The following is a 21,091-nucleotide window of genomic DNA, read 5'->3' on the forward strand; positions in this document are numbered from 1 at the left end:
ATAGGCGGGAAAGGGATGGAAAAGCACGGAAGAGCCGCGGCAGAGCCATTGGCGTCCTTCTCGCGCTTCTCGCACCGATTGCAGCGATACTTACGCGTCAGAAGTATGGGGATGGTTTCTGGAGAAAAAGAAGTTATTTACTACAGAAAAATGTGTAGAGAAGAAGAAGGGTTTATAAACAAGGAGATATGGATTTCTGATGGGTTATCTTATCGCAGTGAGAATGAATGATTATGTGTGCGCGACACAAAACGGGCGCGTGCCCGGCCGTGAGATCTTGCACGTGATTCATACGTGGTTGCAGCAGTTTGCAGCTGAACCAATATTGACATGTAATGTGCTGAAGGAGTAGAGGTAGAGTAAACAAATCGTGGTCTATTCTTGTAACTGCTGGATAACCATAGGTGAGTGGTCCAAATCTCGAGAACCAGAAATTACAGAGTCAATTTCATCAGAATCAGTACCTAAAGTTCACTTGTATATGATTCATGATGCCAGTTCCATCTGATAGTCAAGCTAGCAGTGACAGCATTCAGTCTGTGCCCTTTGAGTGGCTCTATCCAATACTCCAAGAAAGCAATGTGTCTGAACTGGATGAAACCTCTCCTGGTATGGAACATGATGGCACGAATTGGCCAGACTCGAGAGACAGCACTACAGAAGAATGCCAGCGCCTACCCATTGACAGAGTCCAGATCACCATACAAAGGTAATAAGTGTGGTTCAAATACTCATTTCATCACATGTTAACCCTACCACGGACAAATAGCACACATCACACGTGAAGTCACATCCTGATAGCTCAACCATGACCGGTGACGGTTCTATACTCCATCTACAATTGTCTCGCTACAGTTCTATATGGGACAACACAAAAAAACTACCAAAGGCACATAAACAGGTTATACCTACTTATAGTCCATAGTATTATCACTATTTCATTATTCCATCGTTATCGTTGCTGATACCATACAGTTAATAGTATCCCCTTGAATCAATTGAATCAGATCTGTTTCATACTCTTCTTCCGTTTAAATGCATTTTTCGTCCCAATCCGTCTATAGTCGTGCACGTGCGAAATTTGCCTCCACAATAACAAAACGCGTATTCATAAAGTCTGGCATTTCATACGGGCTGGAAAATGCTAGACATGGCAATTGACTAAGTTTTCAATTTTCAATTAATTCTCAATTGTACAATTCTACCAATTGAACCTTCAAAATGTTAAGATCTTCCTTGCGCTCATTCTCGACTTCCGTGGTCAGACCTTCTTTTGCCAGAGTGCTGATATTAGGAACTGTGGGTAACGTTAACTTCAGAGAAACCAAAGACGGCGTCAAGTTCATCAACTACTCGCTTGCAGTCGACAGATACGCTCCTACTGAAGAAGATGGCAAGACCACCGACTGGTTCAACGTTTCGGTTTTTGACGAAAAGCAAATTGCTGCTTTTGAAAAGTTCTTGAAGCCTGGTGTTCAATTGTTGGTAGATGCTGATGCCAGACAACGTGTTGTAGCTGACGAAAGCTCGGATTCCAAGTACACCTTGACCAGCTTGAAGCAGAGACACTTTGATGTTGTCAGATATGCCAAGAGAACGCCTACCGAAGAAGAAGAAACTGAATAGATGAAGTTGTAGTGTGATGCTATTATAATATGTTATGATAGTATTTCAGTACGATGTTATTTGATTATAGTTGCTATTGATTAGAATTGTAATTGCTGTTGTAATTCATTGTCATGGTTATTCAACATCGTAATATTCAATTATGATACTATGAATATGATAGTGATTGTTATCTTACTATTTGTTATATTCTACGTTTACTTCTGGTACATAGTCGTTATTTGTCCTTTATACCTATTTACTTTTATGCCTCAATGTAACTTTTTGGCCAACGACAACTCGTAGGCGTAGGCAATGGTCAACTTGACGTGTTCCGTGACATGGTCCCAGTCGATTCTGTCCACAGTGTCTAGCACAGAATGGATATATTTGCTAGTGTATTTCATTTCCGATTCGATCAAGAACGAAGCTGGGTACCCATTTTCAATAGCTGAAGCGTGGTCGGAACAAGCGTAACCACAGGACGATTCGTGGTAAGGAATATCATTGTAAGTATCCACAAGAACCTTCAAGAAGTCGTTCAAGGCTACACTGGTGTAGTCTGTTATCAAACCAATGTGTGGCTCGACACCAGCATCTACGCTGCCTGCAGAATATCCAGTCATATCCTGTTGCAACATACCTACGACCACTTCGTCATAGCTAGAGTAATTACTGAAAACATCAATAGAGCCGAGCAATCCACCTTCTTCGGCCGAAAAGAAGTGGAATTCTAAGGTGTTATATGGTTTGAAAGTCTTTGCTTCGTACTCGCCAAGAAGAAGTCTCAACACTTCCAAGATAGTTACTGTACCTGAACCGTCATCGTCGGCTCCAGGAGCCTTCAACAAGTTGGGAAACAACAAGTTGATGGAATCCTGATGGGCACCAACGACCACTTTGTCAGCTACTTCACCAGGAATCGAAACAATGATTGAGAACTGGTCCCAGCCATCGTGGTGGAACTTGGTCACAGAAACCTTTTCCTTCACTGGAGCTACAAGCGAAGAAATGTAGTCGTAGAGCCAGTTGGCACTTTCAAAACCCGACTCGGACTTATAGTATCTTGTGTAGAAGGAGGTGAACTTGTTCAAGTTTGCAGTAATAGAGTCGACGTCAATGGCAGCAATCAAACGGTTGACTTCATCTTTATAGTGGGCTTTCTTTGGGTAATTGTACACCGGTGGCTCTTTTGCCAAATGGTGGAGCTGCTTGGAGCCTAAGGTCTTGAGAGTAGTAAAGAAGGATTGCTCAGGGGCCCCGATAACTCCGTCCTGAACGACTTTTTCAACAGGAACATGACGAGTCACATCGATAAAGTTGACATTGGATCTTCTGAGCTTCAATTTGTCAGCTTCAGAAACGAGTCTGTATTCGTCTGGGCCCAACTTGATGAGTCTGTTGGTTTCAGAAGAGAGTGTGAACGGGTTGGAGAAGAAGGCTGGAAGGGCGGAGGCGGAGGCCAACGCGAGCGAGAGAGCAATGCACACCTTCATGGTAAGGAGAGAATTTCAATTGAACAAGAAGAAGAGAAAGGCAGAAGAGTTGAAAAAGAGAAAGATGAGTAAGACAGAACTCTAGCCAGCATGTGCATCTCTCTGTGGAGTAAACGGCTCGAGTATGTACAGGTCCAAGAGCCATAGCAGAAAAGGGCAATGGAACCCAGCAGTCTGACGCAGAGAGAAGCTCTATTAGCATATCAAAAATCGCAATGGGAATATACGGTGAGCATATAAAGTGTATTGCAGTGTATATTGCAAAGTGGATTGTAGAGTATATTGTAGTGGAGTATATTTTAGTGGAGCGTATTTTAGACTATTTGGTAAAGCAGAAATAGCTGCGAAAAATGGATGGTTGCATACATACATATTCGTATGAGAAATCTACATGGCAAAAGAAAACGTCCTAATTGCACTCACTTATACTCACTCTAATATCTCTATGTAGGCTTACTATTCTTCACTATTCTTCACAATTCCTTACTATTCTAGACTGAATTTCACAATTCTTCAGAGTACCTTATGGTTCTATCGGCATACTCGCTTTAGCTCACTAATATGCTCTTGATGCCCACTATGGACTCTTGCTTTCACTCAATTCTATAGTATTCATTTTTCTTCTTTCTTTACATCTGAAACTCTCGTTTTGCATACGTTCTGCTTGATTAATACTTCATCTCTGCTCATGTCTGGTTACTTTCTGTCCTACCGTCTCTATCACTACCTTCAGCAGGTCGTGCGCGCTCAAAGCACATCTTGAAATTTTTGTAAACACTTGCTACATTTTTCACTTAACCCGACTCCTCCAGTCCCCACTCTTTTCTTTGTCTCCAACGATTCCAACGTATTATGGCGATTCCCACGTCTGTGCCGCTCAATGTGGGTTCATCAGTGCCCCCGCGGCCCACAGATGCAAATTCCAAATACATCGCACCGACTCTCAAATTGAAAGATGTCTCTGATTCGCTCCAGTTCCATCAAGACAGAAACTCCTCCTCCATGAACTCATCAAGAGGCAATTTGCTGAAACGCTTTTTACATCCGATGAGTCTTGATGCCAAAGAAGTCAACTACAAGATCAATGTGCCCAATTTTGCCAACTTGCCTCCATTGCAATTGGGCTCTAAGTTCATCACGGACTTGAACAAGATCGATTCCTTGACTCCATCGGATCTCTACTACGGAGAAACTATCAACAAAACCGAAACGGGCTTGGACAATTACTACTTCGACTACGACAATGGCTTGGGCGAGTTTTCCCGCTTCGAAAAGATTAACCAGTTGAATCTCCCCGATAAGTTCTTTGATGAATACAACTCTACTGAATGTATAACCAAACAGGGCATGTTTCCCGAGATAGAAAGATCGTGGATTGCTATCGATAACAAGTTGGTCTTGTGGAACTATAAAGTGCCGCAGCTGTCGTTCAACCAATCATCGCAGTTTCTCACAATTGACCAGATCAGACACACCATCTTGACAGTAAAACTCGTCAAGCCCAAACCAGGCGTATTTGTCCCAGAAGTCAACTACTTGTTAGTTGTGGCCACCACAATCGACATCCACATCTTCATTATCAAATACGATTCTTCATTCAACAATTTGGAGATCTTCAATCCCGACTTGTCTATCTCTTCTCAAGGATTGATTGTCAACAACTTCACAGTAAACCCCAAGACGAACGACATATATTTCAGTGGAGAAGGAGATGGCATCAACATCTGGCGCTTGGACTATTCCAACAAGTCGAGCTTCATCAAGAACAAGTGTGACAAGATCTGTTTGACTAAAAGTGGCCTTTCCAGCGTGATTCCTAACAAGTTACCTGGTCTCGGTCTTTTTGACTATCTGGAAACTTCCAACAACGACAAGTCGACCGCTCCCAACAACATCCCAGAGCTCTTGGTCCAGTTGGAAGTTGATCCAGAGAGAGATATCTTGTATTCGTTGTCTAACAAGTCTATAATCAGAGTCTACAAGCTTCAGCCAAAGCAAGAACAGCTCCATGAAGCCAGCAGATTAACGCCCAACCAGATATTCAAATCTGCCTCTAGTTTATTTGTAGATACTGCCAATATCAAGGTGTTTGAGCGTTTCAAAGTTATCAGCATTCAACATATTTCTCCTCAGGAATCTGGGGCAGTACAATTAATTGCTATCACCAGTAATGGCTGTCGAATCTTGCTTAAGTTAGGTTCCAGTTCAACTTTTGGCTCCTTGATTTCGTCTTCGTTTGCCAGCAGTTCTCTCGCTTCCGCTATGAGGTTGAACTTGGCCACTATCAAGTTCCCCCCTTCAAGAGATGTTCCTGTGATAAACCCTGAGCTTGATTCTTTTACAAGAAACAAACAGTACTTGGCCCAGTTAGTAGCTAATCAGCAGAAATCTCAGCTTTTGAAAAACACCAAAATCGCGAAGGTTATCAGTCCTGGGGTCTTCATCTGCGTGAAAAAGACGAAGAAATCCGACAAGTTATTCATTGCTACTGCTAATTACGGCTTTCTCAAGAAGAACAACAAGTTGGTGGAAGATGCCGAATTTATCAAGTATGGTGCAAATGACGATACTTCTTTCACGTACATTAATGACATCATCCAGTTGACACCATCAATGAATGCTACCAATACACCAAATGGCTATGCTAACGTTTTGGCCAGTCAATACACTAAACAACCTTTGCGTTTTGCTTTATTGACAAACTTTGGTATTATCATCTACCAATTCAAATTAACTGATCAAATCTTGAAAACTCTTAAGGAAGAGACAATCGAGAATTTCATAGAAGAGAACGGTTTTGAAGAAACCTGTTCCACATTGCTTTACTTGTCATGTTCTTACGGCCACCATAATTCAAATGACTTATTCAAGAGGAAGGCACAGATATTGTTTTCTACCTGCGGTAACAGCGCCAGGTTGACGGACTCCACACAATTGCAGACTCACCAGAATAATGCTCTTTTGCCTCATCAACAACAATTGGCTAATATTGGCGCAACAAGTGAGTCTCATCCCACAGTAGATCAGGTTGTGTTGAGTGACAGATTCTATGGTACTTGTTTGTTGATTTCCAGGTTGTTCCGTGAGTGCTGGAACAAGAATGTCTTTGTTAAATTGCCCCACATCAAGTCCAACACATTGGGAGAAATTGAAGTGGCATCTGTCAAAGAAGATAATTTGTTAATTAAAGGTTTGAACATTGACAAAAAGCAAGTGGAATTCTTCATTGGTTCCATCATCGTGTTGATTGATTTTTTTGTCGAGAATGGAAACAGCATTCAAGGATTGAATGCCCCTAATTACAGTTCTGATCCTAGCCAGTTCGAAAGCGAAGTCTGTTTGAGAGCTGAGCATATTGCATTTACATCTATTATCAAGTCATTAAATTCGATGAAAGAAGCGCTTTCTTTCTTGATGGTGCTAATTGAAGAAATTCAAATAAACCAGTCCAACTTCAACGATATCTTCAAGTTCTTGTCGTTGACTAATCAAGTCAATTTGTTGAGTTTGTCGTTCAAAGATCTCTTGTTGCCCAATAGGGAAGTCAAGAACTTGATCAAGGACTTGTTATCTTCTATCATCAACAAAAATATTCTCAAAGGTGGCTCTATCGACTTGATTGCTTCCTCTTTACAGGGTCGTTGTGGCTCTTTCTGTTCTACAGATGACGTATTGATCTTCAAGGCAATTGAGAATTTGACAAGAGCAAAAAATATTGGTTACAGAGACGCTGAAATCAAGTCCAAATGTTTGAAGAATGCTGTGATATTATTCGAAGAAGCTCATGAATCTTTAACATTAGAAAACATTGAGAATTCCGTCAACATTATGTTGGATTTGGAATACTACGTAGGAGCAGTGGGCTTGTTGTTGAAGTTGGCTCACAAGGTTGGCAGCAATCCTAAGATCCCGAACGCGCAATTTGATCAGATAAATGCCCATGACAACTCAAAGAAAAACACTAGAGCCATTGAAGATAACAAGAAAAGATCGCAATTGTTCAATTTGGTATTCAAGATCTTGACAAGTGTTGATCTGAAGGCTATCAAAATTACCGAAACCAATAACCAGTTGTTGATCAATGAATTCATAGAAGTAAGAGACTCGGCTTACGAGTCTTGTTTTGCTTCTCAAGACAAAGCGTTCCATTATGAATTCTACCAGTGGTTTATTGACCAAGGTGTAAGCGAACGTCTTTTAGAAATTGACACACCATTCATATTGCCATTCTTGGAAGAAAGATCTGAGAAGACGTTGGCTCTTAGCGACTTGTTGTGGCTCTACCATTCCAAAAGAGAACACTATTTCGAAGCAGCCAGTATCTTGTATTCTCTAGCTATATCTGAGTTCGCATTGAACTTGAACCAAAGAATTGAGTACTTGTCCAGAGCAAACGGATTCTGTAACTGTGTTTGCCCTCCTAACTTGAGACAAAAGATGATCCAGTTGTCTTCAGTTATTCAAGAGTTGTTTGATGTTGCCAATGTTCAGTTGGATATCTTGGCTGCTATCAATTCTGATTCTAGAATTAGCAAAGAAAATAAGGACATAGCTACATCTGCTCTTAATTTCAAGATCTTGACCATTTCAGACTTGTTCAACACATATGCTGATCCTTTGGGTTACTACGACTTGTGTTTGTTGATTTTCAAGATTTCAGACTACAAGAACACCGACGATATCTTGAAGAGATGGGAGTTATTCTTTGAGAAGATTTTCCATGAGTTCCTTGTCAAGAACAAGTCGAGCCTGGAAGCGTTCTATATTCTCGTTAATAAAGCATTTTCATTAATTGGATCCAGGCTCTCGTCCAATGACTTGGTCTTCCCTATCGACGAGTTGATCAAGCTCATCAGCAAATACTTGCAGGAGGCTATTGAAGAGAACCCAGTTTCACAAAAGCCACCCAAGGGTGCGATCATAGACATGTTTGTGAAGTCTGGCGTTGGCTATGACAAGCTTTACTACGTCATCAAGTCATTGATTGAACACAACACATTCGAAATCTATCCTGGGTTCACCAACGACTTGAAAACGAACGAAATGGCATATTTAATCAAGAACTGGTACAACTCCGACAAGAAGTTACGAGAGTTGATTTCCAGCGACAAGATCAGAAAATTAGAAGATTATTCACTTGAGGTAGATCCTATTAGTGACTTGGTTAAGCATGGAGGTGTGTTATTCTAATAGGTTTAGATGTCGTCTATTCTTTTCTAGACTATTCAAAAGAAATGGATAGTCTAGTGTTTGTAGTATTTACAGTATATAATTAAAGCATTTCGTCATTTCTAGTTCAACTCGTAGAACTTGTTCTTCTGGACATCGAACTTCTCTTGTTCAAAGATATCGCTATTGTTGCCTGTTGGTCTCAAGTAATTTCCAGACGCATGAGGCAAGTACATTCTCTCAGGCTGGGAATGCTTATCAGCCAAATGAGGAACAATGCCGTCGAAAATCAACTTGACAGCATTAGCTTCAGCTCCACGAGGCATGATAACGTCAGCAAACTCTTTAGTAGGGAAAATAAAGTCGCTCATCTCTGCACGAGCTCCTTGTAGATACGCATTGATAACACTTTCCAAAGACGCTTTGTCTGAATCCTCAGGCAAACCGACACCTAGAACATCTCTTCTGATCCAACGAATGAGTCTGGTATCAGGATCGCTATCTATGAACACCTTTATCTGCGACATCAGACGCAATTCCTTGTCGTAAAGCGAATAAAGGCCATGGACTATGAATATCTTCTGTGGACTCTCATCTGGAGTGTCTTCAAATTTGAGCAAATCCAGTTTGAGCTTTTCGAAATCAAAACGAGAAGGCTTAAGAGGAGGATACTTTTGCAATCCATTACTCACTGTTATGGCTGCTGACTTTGAGGTCAGGTAGGTGCTGGAGTCAATAGTCTTGTTGGGATGGGTGTCCTTGTATAAATTCATGTCTATCAATTGGACATCATGTCTAGCCTTGGAAAGAGTGGTTTCGATTTCCTGTTTAAGCAACTGGGCCGTGGTCTTCTTTCCGGCAGCATGTCCACCTCCTATAAGCACCACAACTGATTTCACCATACTGTAAAAGAAATAAGAATGAATTAAAAAAAGTGATTTGAAATGGTATGTTGTGAAATCTACTCTCATAATAAATTTCATTGAACTATTCGCGAATCTCATCTCAAATAAATTTAGAGAGCATCTCAAGTGAAATATTTCAGTGCTCCATATATCAATCAACTTTAAAATATAGCAAACCTCCTTTCTTCTCTATTGAAGATCTTGTATCATAGTATCTTGTAATATAGTTCGGTTAAAACAACAATATGGACGATTTCGACAGAGATTTGGACAACGAATTGGAGTTCTCCCACAAGTCCACTAAGAATGTTAAGGTGCATGCGACTTTTGAAAGCATGAACCTCAAGCCAGACCTCTTAAAAGGCATATATGGCTATGGTTTTGAGGCTCCTTCAGCTATTCAGTCCCGTGCCATCATGCAGATCATTAACGGGAGAGATACTATTGCCCAGGCTCAATCGGGAACTGGGAAAACAGCCACTTTCTCCATAGGAATGCTCCAAGCCATAGATACTAATGCCAAAGACTGTCAGGCGCTAATTCTTTCCCCAACTAGAGAGTTGGCAGTTCAGATTCAGAACGTCGTTAAACATTTAGGTGACTACATGAACATCCACACACATGCTTGTATAGGAGGAACGCATGTGGGCGATGACATCAAGAAGTTGAAACAGGGCCAACAGATTGTGAGTGGAACTCCAGGTAGAGTCGTGGATATGGTCAAGAGACAGCAATTATCCACTAGAAATATCAAGATGTTGATTTTGGACGAAGCTGACGAATTATTCACCAAAGGTTTCAAAGAACAAATCTACGAAGTTTATAAGTACTTGCCCCCTTCAGTCCAGGTGGTTGTAGTTAGTGCAACTCTTTCACGAGAAGTGTTGGAAATGACCAACAAGTTCACCACAGACCCTGTCAAGATTTTGGTGAAGCGAGACCAGATCACTCTTGAAGGTATTAAACAGTATCATGTTCAGTGTGAGAAAGAAGACTGGAAGTTTGATACGTTGTGTGATTTGTACGACAACTTGACCATCACCCAGGCCGTGATCTTCTGTAACACCAAGCTCAAAGTCAACTGGCTCACTGACCAGATGAGAAAGCAGAACTTTACTGTTGTGTCTATGCATGGTGACATGAAACAGGACGAACGTGACTCCATCATGAACGATTTCAGAACGGGAAACTCCCGTGTGTTGATTTCCACCGATGTGTGGGCCAGAGGAATTGATGTGCAACAAGTTTCGCTCGTGATAAACTACGATTTGCCCACTGATAAAGAGAATTATATACACAGAATCGGTAGATCCGGAAGATTTGGAAGAAAGGGGGTAGCCATCAATTTGATCACTAAGGAGGATGTTGCTACGTTGAGAGACTTTGAGAAGTATTACTCGACGAAGATCAGAGAAATGCCCATGAACATTAACGATATAATGTAGGAATAGACATAATGCATTGGTTTTCAATATAGTATATAAAGCTCTGCCTAGATTAGACTTGTTAATTTAACCAACGTATCTATGGCGTATCTTAATGCGTTTATGAGAGAAATTCCGAGTAAATTTTTTCGCAGCCATCTACACGATAGAAAAAGTATGCGTGGAGAGAGACAAAATAATAGCAGAGAACACTATAGACAAAATAGTAGAAGAAAATACCATACAAAGAAGAAATGAAGTCTCAAGATTTCCAAATGCTTCCAATTGATTGCATTCAACTATTTCACTTACATTTATCTGAATTATAATCATTAGTTGGCCATCAGCTTGGTCCATGTCATCTCCAACAGGCGACTAAGAATCGCGAAAAAAAATTTGATTTGAATACACGTGACACAGCCATCTCAAAATTTTTTGGTAGGAAATTGATCTTACAATAGTATTCAAAAAGCTATTCTTCACTAGAACTCCAGCTACTTCTGTGTCTTTGATAGCATTCACGATATAACTAGCCAGTAGCAGCCATGGATTCGCAGTATCTCGCTTCGTTAGAAGAGACGTTGAGAAATACGTTGGTTCCTGACTCTGCCGTCATTAAACAGGCATCGCAGCAGTTGACCAAACAGTTCTACACCAACTCTCTAGCCCTTCCAGCTTTGTTTCAGATTTTGCAAACTGCTCAGGACGACAAACTTAAGCAGTTGGCTGCTGTTGAAGCAAGAAAACTCGTGTTGACCAACTGGGCCAATGTAGACGCTTCTTTGAAGCCTGCTATCAGGGACAACTTGTTGAACAACACCTTTCAACAACCTAGCAAGTTGATCAGACACTCCTCAGCCCGTGTCGTTGCTGCTATTGGTGAACTTGACTTAGAAAGCAATGAATGGCAAGATCTCTTGCCTACTTTGGTGAGCGGAGTGCAGAATGCCGATGTCCAGACTAAGGAAATGGCTGTCTACACCTTGTACACCATCTTGGAAACTCAGATCCCAGCCCTTGTAGCTCATGTAGGCGAATTCTTGACTTTGTTCTCCAACTTGTTATCTGACCAATCCTCCAGAGATGTCAGGGTCAACTCGGTATTGTCATTGGATGTTCTTTCACAGTTTCTCGAGGAAGATGCCCAAGTCGATGCTGCCTCCGCTGCTAAGTTCAGAGACTCTATCCCAGGAATGGTTGAGGTATTGAAAGAGGTTCTTGCTGCTGATGACTCAGAAAAAGCTAAGGATATCTTCAATGTATTCAATTCGTTGATTTACTTGGACTCGAAGTTGGTAGGTGACCATTTAGTTTCATTGATCCAGTTTGTCGCAGGTATCGCTTCAAATACTGACTTGGACGAAGAGTACAGAACGTTTGCATTGCAATTTTTGATCTCATGTGTCTCTATGAGAAAATCCAAGATCTCCTCCAACAAGTTGGGTCCTCAATTGACATTGGTTGCTGTCAAGATTGCCTGTGAGGAAATCGATGTAGAAGCTGAGTTGGAAAATGATGATGAAGAAAACGAAAACGAAGAAAATTCGCCATCCAGTTTGGGTTTGAGATTGGTAGCAATGTTGTCGGCCGAGTTGGCTCCTTCTCAGGTCATCACTCCATTGTTTGAAGCTTTACCCTCGTTGTTATCTTCTTCCAATCAGTTCGAGAGAAGAGGTGGTTTGTTATGTATAGGTGTTGTTTCATCTGGAGCTCCAGACTACGTCTCCACTCATATCCAAAAGATTATTCCAGCTGTTGTTGGAGGTTTAAAGGACTCAGAAATTCTCGTCAGAGTGGCAGCTTTGAGAACGTTGTCGAATTTGACTTCCGAATTGCAAGACATTGTAGCCGAATACCACGAGGAGTTGTTGCCATTGATTATCGACATCATTGAAACGGCCACCTATGTCATTGCCTACAAGTATGCCTGTTATGCCTTGGACGGTTTGATCGAATTCATGAGTCACGACTCAATGGGTACATATATCGAGCCTTTGATGAACAAGTTGTTCCAGATGTTGCAACAGGCCAACTCGTCCAAATTAAAGTCTGCCGTTGTTTCGGCTATAGGTTCCACTGCTTTTGCTTCTGGTAAGGCTTTCATCCCATACTTCAACACATCTATTCAGTACTTTGAACCATTCCTTGCCAATGCTGCTGAAACCGATGGTATGACTGAAGACGACATCGAGTTGAGAGCCCAAACTTTCGAGAATATTTCGACCATGGCCAGAGCCGTTGGAACTCAATCCTTCTCCTCGTATGCTAAACCTTTGGTAGAAGCTGCTTATGGCTCATTGAGCTCCGAACACTCTAGAATCAGAGAGTCTGGTTTCGCCTTCATCTCCAACATGGCTAAGGTGTATGGACCAGAATTCGCTGGTTTCTTGGACCAGATCGTACCACAGATTCTCAAGTGTTTAGAACAAGATGAGTTCACTTTCAACGTTGATGAAGTAGACGAAGAGGATGACGATGTCGGAAACGCACTCAAGGTCCACACTGGTATCACTATTGAAAAGGAAATCGCCTCTGTTGCTTTGTCTGAATTGGCTATCGGTACTGGCAAGGAATTTGCCAAGTACGTGGAGGCCTCGTTCAAGACGTTGTCGGACCAGATCGAAAACTCTTATGGTATGAGAGAAGCCGCTATGTCCGCTTTGTTCAAGATCACCAAGGCTATGTTCACTGCTGCTCATGGTGCCTCTTTCAAAGCTCCAAAGGGTGTGCCACAAGCTGCCTACATTGATCCATCTGTTTTGCAATTGGTTCAACAACTCAGAGAAATCGCTATTCCTCTCTTGGAAGAAGAATTTGAGTTGTCCATGGTTGCTTGCATCTTGGATGGTGTTGCTGATGCCATCCATGTCATGGGTCCTAACACCATCGTAGATGATGCTTCCAACACTTCTGCCTTGGAACAATTGTGCGTTCAGTTGATGTACATCTTGAAGAAGGAACACCCCTGTCAAGTTGAAGACGAAGAAGGTCCTGCGGACGAAGAAGATGCTTCTGAAACCGACGCAATGATCTACGAGAACGCCTTGGAAGTGTTGGTCAACTTGTCGCTTGAATTAGAAGGTGACTTCGCCAAGATCTTCGAATCTTTCAAGAGCATCATCATCTCTAACGCCCACACCAAGTCCAAGAACATCAGAGTCAGCTCTGTTGGTGCTTTAGCCGAAATTGTTGGTGGATTGAAGTCCAACAACCCTTACGAACAAGAATTGTTACAAATATTCACTGATAGACTCGCTAACGACAAGTCCTTAGAAGTCAAGGGTAATGCTGCCTACGGTGTCGGTCTTATTGTTGAAAACAGTTCATCTGACCTCTCTAGTGGCTACAACGCTATCTTACAATTATTGTTCCAGTTGTTAAACAAGACAGACAGAAGAGCTGACAACGCTGATGACGAAGAAACTAAAGACGTCATCAACAGATCATATGCCAACGCTTCTGGATGTGTTGCCAGATTGATCTTGAAGCACGAACAAGCTGTTCCATTGCAACATGTTCTCGGTCCATTGTTGGCCCACTTGCCATTAGAAACTGGGCTCGAAGAAAACACTCCTATCTTCAAGTTGATCATCAAGTTATACAGTGACAACAACGACTTGATTGTCAAGGAAACCCAAAAGGTGGTGGACATCTTTGCCAAGGTCTTTGTTGCCGATGCTGAGAGAATCAAGTTGGTCAACGAATCTACTTTAGGTAGAGAAGAAAACCTCGATAGCATGAAACAATTCTCGACTGACGAGTTGAGATCCAAAGTGGTAGAATTGTTGAAGTACTTGGAGCAAAAGTTCAGTGGAGTTGTCTCCGCCAACGAAGTATTGAGGTCGGTCATTGCCTAAGAAAAATTGGCTGGTTTCAAACCTTACTTCGTACCTCTACATATTCTTCCGAATATCTGCGTGATGTTCCTTATACACTAATTTTGTTTTCTCCTGTATAGCCTACAATATATTATTTAGATCTAACCAGGATTATCCTCATTGATAATACTCTCTTCTAGAAGTGGACGGGGCTCCCTCAAAGGGACTCGTTGAAAGGGACTGACCCTATCCTTTTTGTTGTGACAGGTGTGTACAAAAAGTCCGTGTTTTATGACTCAGGTGTGGGGTATCTTGCTATTTAATTAAAGTGAAAATTGTATTTGGCTAGATAAATAATTTCTGGTTTTACTTTGGTCCTTATAGTTGCAAAATAGGTATTTTGGGGCTGCAGGAAATGCCTCATTGGGAGCGCTAAGGGCTATTTTTTCCCACATTTAACGCAATTTAAATTATACTCTATCAAACAGTTAGAGCATACATCTTGCATCCAGATGTTTCAGATATCGGTATAGTCAGCAGTATTGTGGATATGGCCCAAGCCAGTTGTATTTGAAAGAAATCTATAAAAGGGGACGAAATCTGCCACTGCGTTCACAGTCGCTATGTTTTGCACCCATTCTCAGTGCATGATTTTTCATAATGATTGCAAAAGCTGCAGCCGTTGCTGCGTTGTCAATGATAGCCTTCGTCCTCTTAATCCCACCATTCATCTGGTATTGTCGTTGCAGGAACACACCAGCAATCATGTTGATGTTTTGGTTTCACTTTCTTAATCTCAACACATTCATTAATCTCATGATTTGGAGCGGAGACAACTACGATGAAGTTTGGGACGGTAAAATTTGGTGTGACATTACGACCAGACTTGAAGCTGCTTCTTCGTCGGGGAAAATTGCCGCTATTTCAGCTATGTCACTTAATCTTTATATGATTCTTTGTGCAAAGAGTCCAACATTTATAAGACCAGGTTCCAGAAAGAAGTTGATTATCGATTTAAGTATTTGTTTGATCACGCCAATCTTTATCATGTGTACCAACTATATCATCTTGGCCAACAGGTACGATATTTTCCGTTACCAGGGATGTACTCAAGCTTATGTTGCTTCCGGTGTTACTATTGGGTTGTATTCGATCTGGAATATCGTTTGGTGTGTGGTTGCTGTCATCTTTGCTTCTTTGACATTGTATGAATACTTCCAGAAGAGGAAAGATGTTATTGATCTATTGAGATGTACTAATTCTGGATTGAATATCAAGAGATTTGCAAGATTACTTATCTTTAGCTTGCTTGTTATTTTGGCAATGACCCCATTAGCCATCTACTATTTTATAGGGGACCTTCGTGTTTACCGAGGTAAGTTCAATTGGAAGGAAGTTCATAATGAAATGTGGGGAGAGATTTTATATGCTGACTTCGGTTTCTACCTTTTGTATGACAAATTCGTCAATATCGGCTTGTCTTTTATAACCTTCTTCTTATTTGGACTTGGCTCTGACTCCATTTCAACATACAAGAGTATACTTAGCAAATTTGGAATCAGATTTCCTTCCAAAAACGAAGATCAAGAATTGGGCACTCCTTCAGCAGACTTGCCTTATGTTACAAGATTACCCACTCAAGTCAAGGTTGACAGTCGCAAGTCACAGTTTTCTGCTGGGTCATCACAGTTGACTAACAATTCGACAATGAATGAATTCACTCGTGAAATCTCGGAAATTGTCAATTATAATACCACTCCAACGACTCAAACTGATACATTGAAGAGTAACTTCACGATAAATGCTGTTTCTTCTGCTGAACATGATCTAACAGGTATTCTAGATTATGATGGCGATTCAAATGAAGAGCTAAATCGTATCTTGAATGCAACCACAAGAGATAACTGTGAACAGGGAATATCCTACAGCTACCTGGTTACGCAGAAGCCACCTGACCTTTAATATTTGTTTTATTTATCCTTCTTTTAGTCCTACTCTGTACTTCTATCTAAATCGTTAAAATGTGAAAATATATACAAGTTCTATGATGATATTTACAAGTCAAGTAGTTCGTTAAATTTTTCTGAGAAGGTTTTGGCATTGACCTTCCCTTGTGTTTCTTTCATTGCAAGTCCAATTAAGAATTTGATGCTATTCTTCTGTCCTTTCTTTATTCTCTCAACTACGTCAGCGTTGTTGGAAATGATTTCCGAGCAAATATCGCTAACTGCATCATTCAAGTCTTCGGTTGACATATCTACTGGGGACCCTAGATCGTATTGTACAATTAGGTCCTGAATTGGTTTTCCTTTATCTTCTGGAGTTTGAATAATTTGCAATAGCAAAAGTCTTGCAGATGTTGTAGAAATGTTTTTTTCTGCAACTTGCAAAACTAAATCTGCAAGGAAGTTGGCTGGAAGAATATCTAGATCGACTTTCACATTAATCTTCGTAAAGGCTCCCAAGAACTCGTGGATGAACCAATTGTTTGCTAGCTTTCCTGAATGGTGTCTGTCAGCAACACTTTTGAACAATTGGAAGTAGTAGTTAAGAGTATCTCTATTCTCGGTAAGGAATCTTGCATATTTTAATTCCAAGTCGTATGGTTTCGAGGTCAACTTTTGCAATATCTGCTCGGGCAATTCTGGCAAGCTTTCTTTGATATCAGACGCAATTGTTGGACTAAGGTTGATAAAGGGTAATTCGGAGTCTGGAACGTACCTATAATCTACAGCATCTTCTTTTAATCTCAAACTCACAGTTTTAGTTCCAGTCCAGCCTCTTGTCTCCTGAATAATTTTTTCGTTATTCTTGATTGAGTCAACTTGTCTGGTATATTCGTATTTCAATGCATCTTGAATGTCACTATTGCTACCCAAATTCTTGATCTCCACTCTAGGATTTCCATTGACGCTGACATTGACGTCGATTCTAATGGCACCAGTCTCTAAATCCCCCGTGCAAATGTCAAGGTGTCTTACCATAGTCTGGTATTTCTTTACAAATGCTCTTACCTGTTGTAAATCTTCGAAATCTGGTTTGGTGACCAACTCAATTAATGGCATATTGCTTCTGTTGTAGTCTACTTTCACCGACTTATCAAACTTGTCGTATGTCGTTTTGCCCGTATCTTGTTCTATTTGAATCTGCTCTATATTGATTTTTTTTGAAGAATTCTTTATCTCGTCAAACTTGGAATTCAATTCTAGGAACCCGTTTTTGGCTATCGGATGATAGTGCTGGGTGATCTGGTAACCTAAGGGCTGATCTGGATAGAAATAATGCTTACGATCAAAGGATGAGTTCTGCTGAATTTCGCAATCCAATGCAACTGCAAGCTTCAAAGCCAAATACAATGCTTCTGGATTCAACTTTGGCTGCGTTCCAGGCAACCCGCAGTCAAAGTAACTGACCTTAGAATTGGGTGTAGAGTAGAAACTGGTAGGAGACAAAGAAAAGAGTTTGTACTTGGTCTTCAACTGTGTATGTATTTCGATCCCACATTTGAACTTGTAGTTGGGGTCAAGTTTAAACTTACTCAACCATGTGGATGAAGTATGGAATAGTCGTATAGACCTCATGACCTCATTTAGATAACTTATATGGTCTCTATGGTGAAAAATGTCTTTTCTTCTCAATATATTGCAAAATTTAGAATTCTTGAATGAAATAATAGGTATATTATTACGTGCAGGCTTAAGATTATTAAATGATTGCAAAGTTCAGACTCCATTAGCTAAGGATGACAAAATGAAGGCTTTTGAGAAGGAAACTGAGGCTGGCGAAGATGCTACTATAATGAGTGAATACGATTTCAGCTTTTGTTGAAGTAGTTTTGAACTTAGTTTTTCAAATATGCTCAATTAATGCTATTTTCCATAGTTTTATTGTCAACTTTGTAAATATACAGATATATCACCTTTATCTTATTTTTGAACAAGAAGAGTCTTTAGCAATAGAAGGTTGATAGTCATAAACCCACACGAAGATGTATAAATACCATTTTCTCTATTATGGACCTGATTTGGTTCAAACATGATTTCAAAGAAAAAAATTGTAGGTTGTTATGTATTGCGGTATGGGTGTTGCACGTGATATACAAACGACGTGATAAATCGACTGACATCCTCACACACGAAATGACTCCGTGGCCAAGCTGGCTAAGGCGTAAGACTGTTAATCTTGAGATCGTGAGTTCGATCCTCACCGGGGTCGTTCGAATTTTCAATGCCTTTATGGCCAAGTTGGTAAGGCACCTCACTAGTAATGAGGAGATCGTCAGTTCGAATCTGGCTGAAGGCATTACTTTTTTGTATCTGGAGGATACAAACAACGAATAGACCCCAGAGTTTATTTCGGTGGATGTGGGTTGACTAATCTACAAGTATCTACCATTTTCTCAGTTATAGCATCCATTTTTAAGCATATCTAGCAAAGGCGTCTCAGAACTTTGTGGCCATTTCGACGGCTGCAGCACCCCAGTCCTCTCCGTGATTGTGCATCTTGCCTTCAATCAAGCCTGCTCTGGCCTCAGCCTGTTCGTCGGTCAAACAAGTCAAGACTCCGAAAATGACAGGCAAATCTAACTCGAAGTTCAATTTCATCAACTGGTGAGTAACAGAATCACAAATATATTCAAAGTGCATAGTGGATCCCTTGATCAAAACTCCAATGGGAATCACAGCATCCAAGGGCTTTCCCAATTTCTTGTATTTTTCTACAAATAACTTGGAGCCATAAGGTAACTCAAACGAGCCTGGTACAGTTTCAATAATGATGTTCTCTTCCTTGACTCCCAATTCGAGCATACGCTTCTTGGCACCAGCTACAAGCGCATCGATAATCGAAGAGTTCCATCTGGCATGGAGAATACCAACTCTCAACTTAGAGCCTAGACTGGTTAGTTTCTGAACTTTGAGAGAGTAGAAAGTACTATAGTGAAATAATTGCAGAGTGCTAACGGGTCTATGTGGAAGCGTTTGTCCCGAATTGCTAGAGAAACATACCATCGTACTGTTGGTCTAACTGTCCTAATCCACCTACAGCCATGTTCTATTGTATAAGTGTATGGGAGAAAAGAAGGAACCTGAACAATTAACTGAAAAATCAGATTCCTATAGTATTACAATTCCTTACTAAGTGGAGAGCGGCCGGGTAATGGTGGACGCTGTCATCATGCAGGCATTTTGAAATGGTGCAGATAAAGCTTTTGGTTGCGAATTTCTGCGAGGATCGGAATTGAGTTTTCTATCTAATGCAAATATGGAGTCTGCAGTGAAGCAGAAAACAGCCACAGCAATCACAAGTGCTGGTATGAAACATAGCAGACGAATAAAAGAGATCAGATTTGTATCGATTTTCTTTAATAAGATCTGGAATGCTGAAACAAGCACGAAGAACAGCTTGAGGTAGTAGCTATTACATTTATTCACTATTGAATGAGGTTCAAAAACGTAGTAATGACTCTAAAACTAGTTTAATAAACTTCTGATTCCAATCGAAGCTGTTCGACACAGCATATTCTATATTCATGTGCAAGGAAACTGGCGTTCTTCGTTCTAGATTGCCCTAGGAAGCTTGAATTTGCCAAGGGGTTACCCGCCCCTGACACCAGTATAGAAAAAACTTTCCAGCACTTTTATACTTTGGTTCTAGCGAAGAAGAGAAGGTGTAGAGACATGGAGAACTGGCAAAGTGCTTTGTGAACTCAGGCGAGTTCACATGGGACTGGCTATGGTATGTGCTCCCATGCTATGGTATGTGCTTTTTGCTTCGAAAAGCAGCGTTTTAGTGATGATATTGTTACTTCTTACTATCAAATGATGTTACAATATGGATATAACATACAAAATAGTCTTTCACCCCTATCTGAAGAACGCTGAAACCGAGATATGAATAGTACTAACAGACGAAAAGAAAAACACGACGAAATACAATATTTGTTAAGCGGAGACGTTGACGAATTATAAATGTCTGTAGACTCTAGTTCTAGACTTAGTTGTAGACAGTGATAGATTTCTGTGAGCTTTCTAAGTAGATAATTTCTCGAAGTGAGCTTAGTGGACAAGCCAGTAGCACAGAGCTATTATCGTTTCGAATGTTTACCTGATTACAGTACTTTGTCAATTCTGGTATACTGCACTTCTTACTAAACTACATAAACACAATACCGTAGGAAAACTGGCCGATATGATCCAACATCTTCGACCCCGCAACAAGGCCTTTTGTTGGCTCTGGGCACAGTGCTCTCTGTAGTGGACAGTCCCAACTTTTGTCACATTCTGGTTCGTAGTCAACAATGCAGTGTGCTCGGGTTAGAACGAAAGCCAGGTAGTCGATCCGAAGGGCATCTCATCGTTCTCAATCTTGATTCGGTGCAGCTCGTGCCGTGGGCGTTCCCATTTGAGTAAAATTCCCAGAGATCCGAATTCGCACCAAACTGGATCTCGCATACGAGCCAACAGAAATTCTACGATGAGGAGGCAAAGCTGACTATGGAGCCATTTTGTAATTTGTAGTTTGAACTGAGGTTAATGGATTCAATGTCCGAGTAGCCCTGACTCATCCAACATATACGTTAACTCCACAGAGTGCAATTTTCCATCCATTGCATCATCGAAGTCACGTCCCAGACTCTAACTCTCTACGCCAATCTCCCGTTTATCCCTCGCATT

At 40.9% G+C, this 21,091-nt stretch overlaps 9 protein-coding genes across 9 annotated transcripts; 5 read left to right on the plus strand and 4 right to left on the minus strand. All coding sequences in view use genetic code 12, as the record gives it.

Annotated features, from left to right (window-relative positions):
- The first annotated feature begins 1,150 nt into the window (after window positions 1-1,150).
- Window positions 1,151-1,895, plus strand: RIM1 (putative telomere binding protein). The gene has a single exon (XM_001387392.1). It carries the CDS (start codon window positions 1,222-1,224, stop codon window positions 1,624-1,626), a length of 405 nt encoding a protein of 134 aa, XP_001387429.2. The 5' UTR covers window positions 1,151-1,221; the 3' UTR covers window positions 1,627-1,895.
- APE3.2 (leucyl aminopeptidase precursor) lies at window positions 1,878-3,101 on the minus strand (the record flags this gene model as incomplete). The annotated part of the gene is made up of 1 exon (XM_001387810.1): window positions 1,878-3,101. The coding sequence occupies one exon, from the start codon at window positions 3,099-3,101 to the stop codon at window positions 1,878-1,880; it is 1,224 nt and encodes a 407-aa protein (XP_001387847.1).
- An 852-nt stretch (window positions 3,102-3,953) lies between these two features.
- NUP170 (nuclear pore complex subunit) lies at window positions 3,954-8,395 on the plus strand (the record flags this gene model as incomplete). The annotated part of the gene is made up of 1 exon (XM_001387393.1): window positions 3,954-8,395. The coding sequence occupies one exon, from the start codon at window positions 3,954-3,956 to the stop codon at window positions 8,289-8,291; it is 4,338 nt and encodes a 1,445-aa protein (XP_001387430.2). The 3' UTR covers window positions 8,292-8,395.
- On the minus strand, window positions 8,393-9,172 carry URK2 (Uridine kinase (Uridine monophosphokinase) conserved hypothetical protein; the record flags this gene model as incomplete). Its single annotated transcript, XM_001387811.1, has 1 exon — window positions 8,393-9,172. The coding sequence occupies one exon, from the start codon at window positions 9,170-9,172 to the stop codon at window positions 8,393-8,395; it is 780 nt and encodes a 259-aa protein (XP_001387848.2).
- A 248-nt stretch (window positions 9,173-9,420) lies between these two features.
- Window positions 9,421-10,620, plus strand: FAL1 (RNA helicase involved in maturation of 18S rRNA; the record flags this gene model as incomplete). The annotated part of the gene is made up of 1 exon (XM_001387394.1): window positions 9,421-10,620. The coding sequence occupies one exon, from the start codon at window positions 9,421-9,423 to the stop codon at window positions 10,618-10,620; it is 1,200 nt and encodes a 399-aa protein (XP_001387431.1).
- A 475-nt stretch (window positions 10,621-11,095) lies between these two features.
- KAP123 (ran binding protein) lies at window positions 11,096-14,784 on the plus strand. The gene has a single exon (XM_001387395.1). The coding sequence runs from the start codon at window positions 11,145-11,147 to the stop codon at window positions 14,454-14,456; it is 3,312 nt and encodes a 1,103-aa protein (XP_001387432.1). The 5' UTR covers window positions 11,096-11,144; the 3' UTR covers window positions 14,457-14,784.
- A 293-nt stretch (window positions 14,785-15,077) lies between these two features.
- Window positions 15,078-15,977, plus strand: STE3 (a-factor receptor; the record flags this gene model as incomplete). The annotated part of the gene is made up of 1 exon (XM_001387396.1): window positions 15,078-15,977. A coding segment is annotated over one exon (900 nt), but the record flags the coding sequence as incomplete, so codon positions are not given.
- Window positions 15,978-16,471: 494 nt separating this feature from the next.
- Window positions 16,472-17,998, minus strand: PET112 (glutamyl-tRNA (Gln) amidotransferase subunit B (PET112); the record flags this gene model as incomplete). The annotated part of the gene is made up of 1 exon (XM_001387812.1): window positions 16,472-17,998. The coding sequence occupies one exon, from the start codon at window positions 17,996-17,998 to the stop codon at window positions 16,472-16,474; it is 1,527 nt and encodes a 508-aa protein (XP_001387849.1).
- An 861-nt stretch (window positions 17,999-18,859) lies between these two features.
- Window positions 18,860-19,466, minus strand: RIB4 (6,7-dimethyl-8-ribityllumazine synthase (DMRL synthase); the record flags this gene model as incomplete). Its single annotated transcript, XM_001387813.1, has 2 exons — window positions 18,860-19,308; window positions 19,424-19,466. The coding sequence occupies 2 exons, from the start codon at window positions 19,464-19,466 to the stop codon at window positions 18,860-18,862; spliced, it is 492 nt and encodes a 163-aa protein (XP_001387850.1).
- Window positions 19,467-21,091: the final 1,625 nt, after the last annotated feature.

Source organism: Scheffersomyces stipitis, chromosome 1 (genome assembly GCF_000209165.1).
Source record: "Scheffersomyces stipitis CBS 6054 chromosome 1, whole genome shotgun sequence".
Lineage (NCBI taxonomy): Eukaryota > Fungi > Ascomycota > Pichiomycetes > Serinales > Debaryomycetaceae > Scheffersomyces > Scheffersomyces stipitis.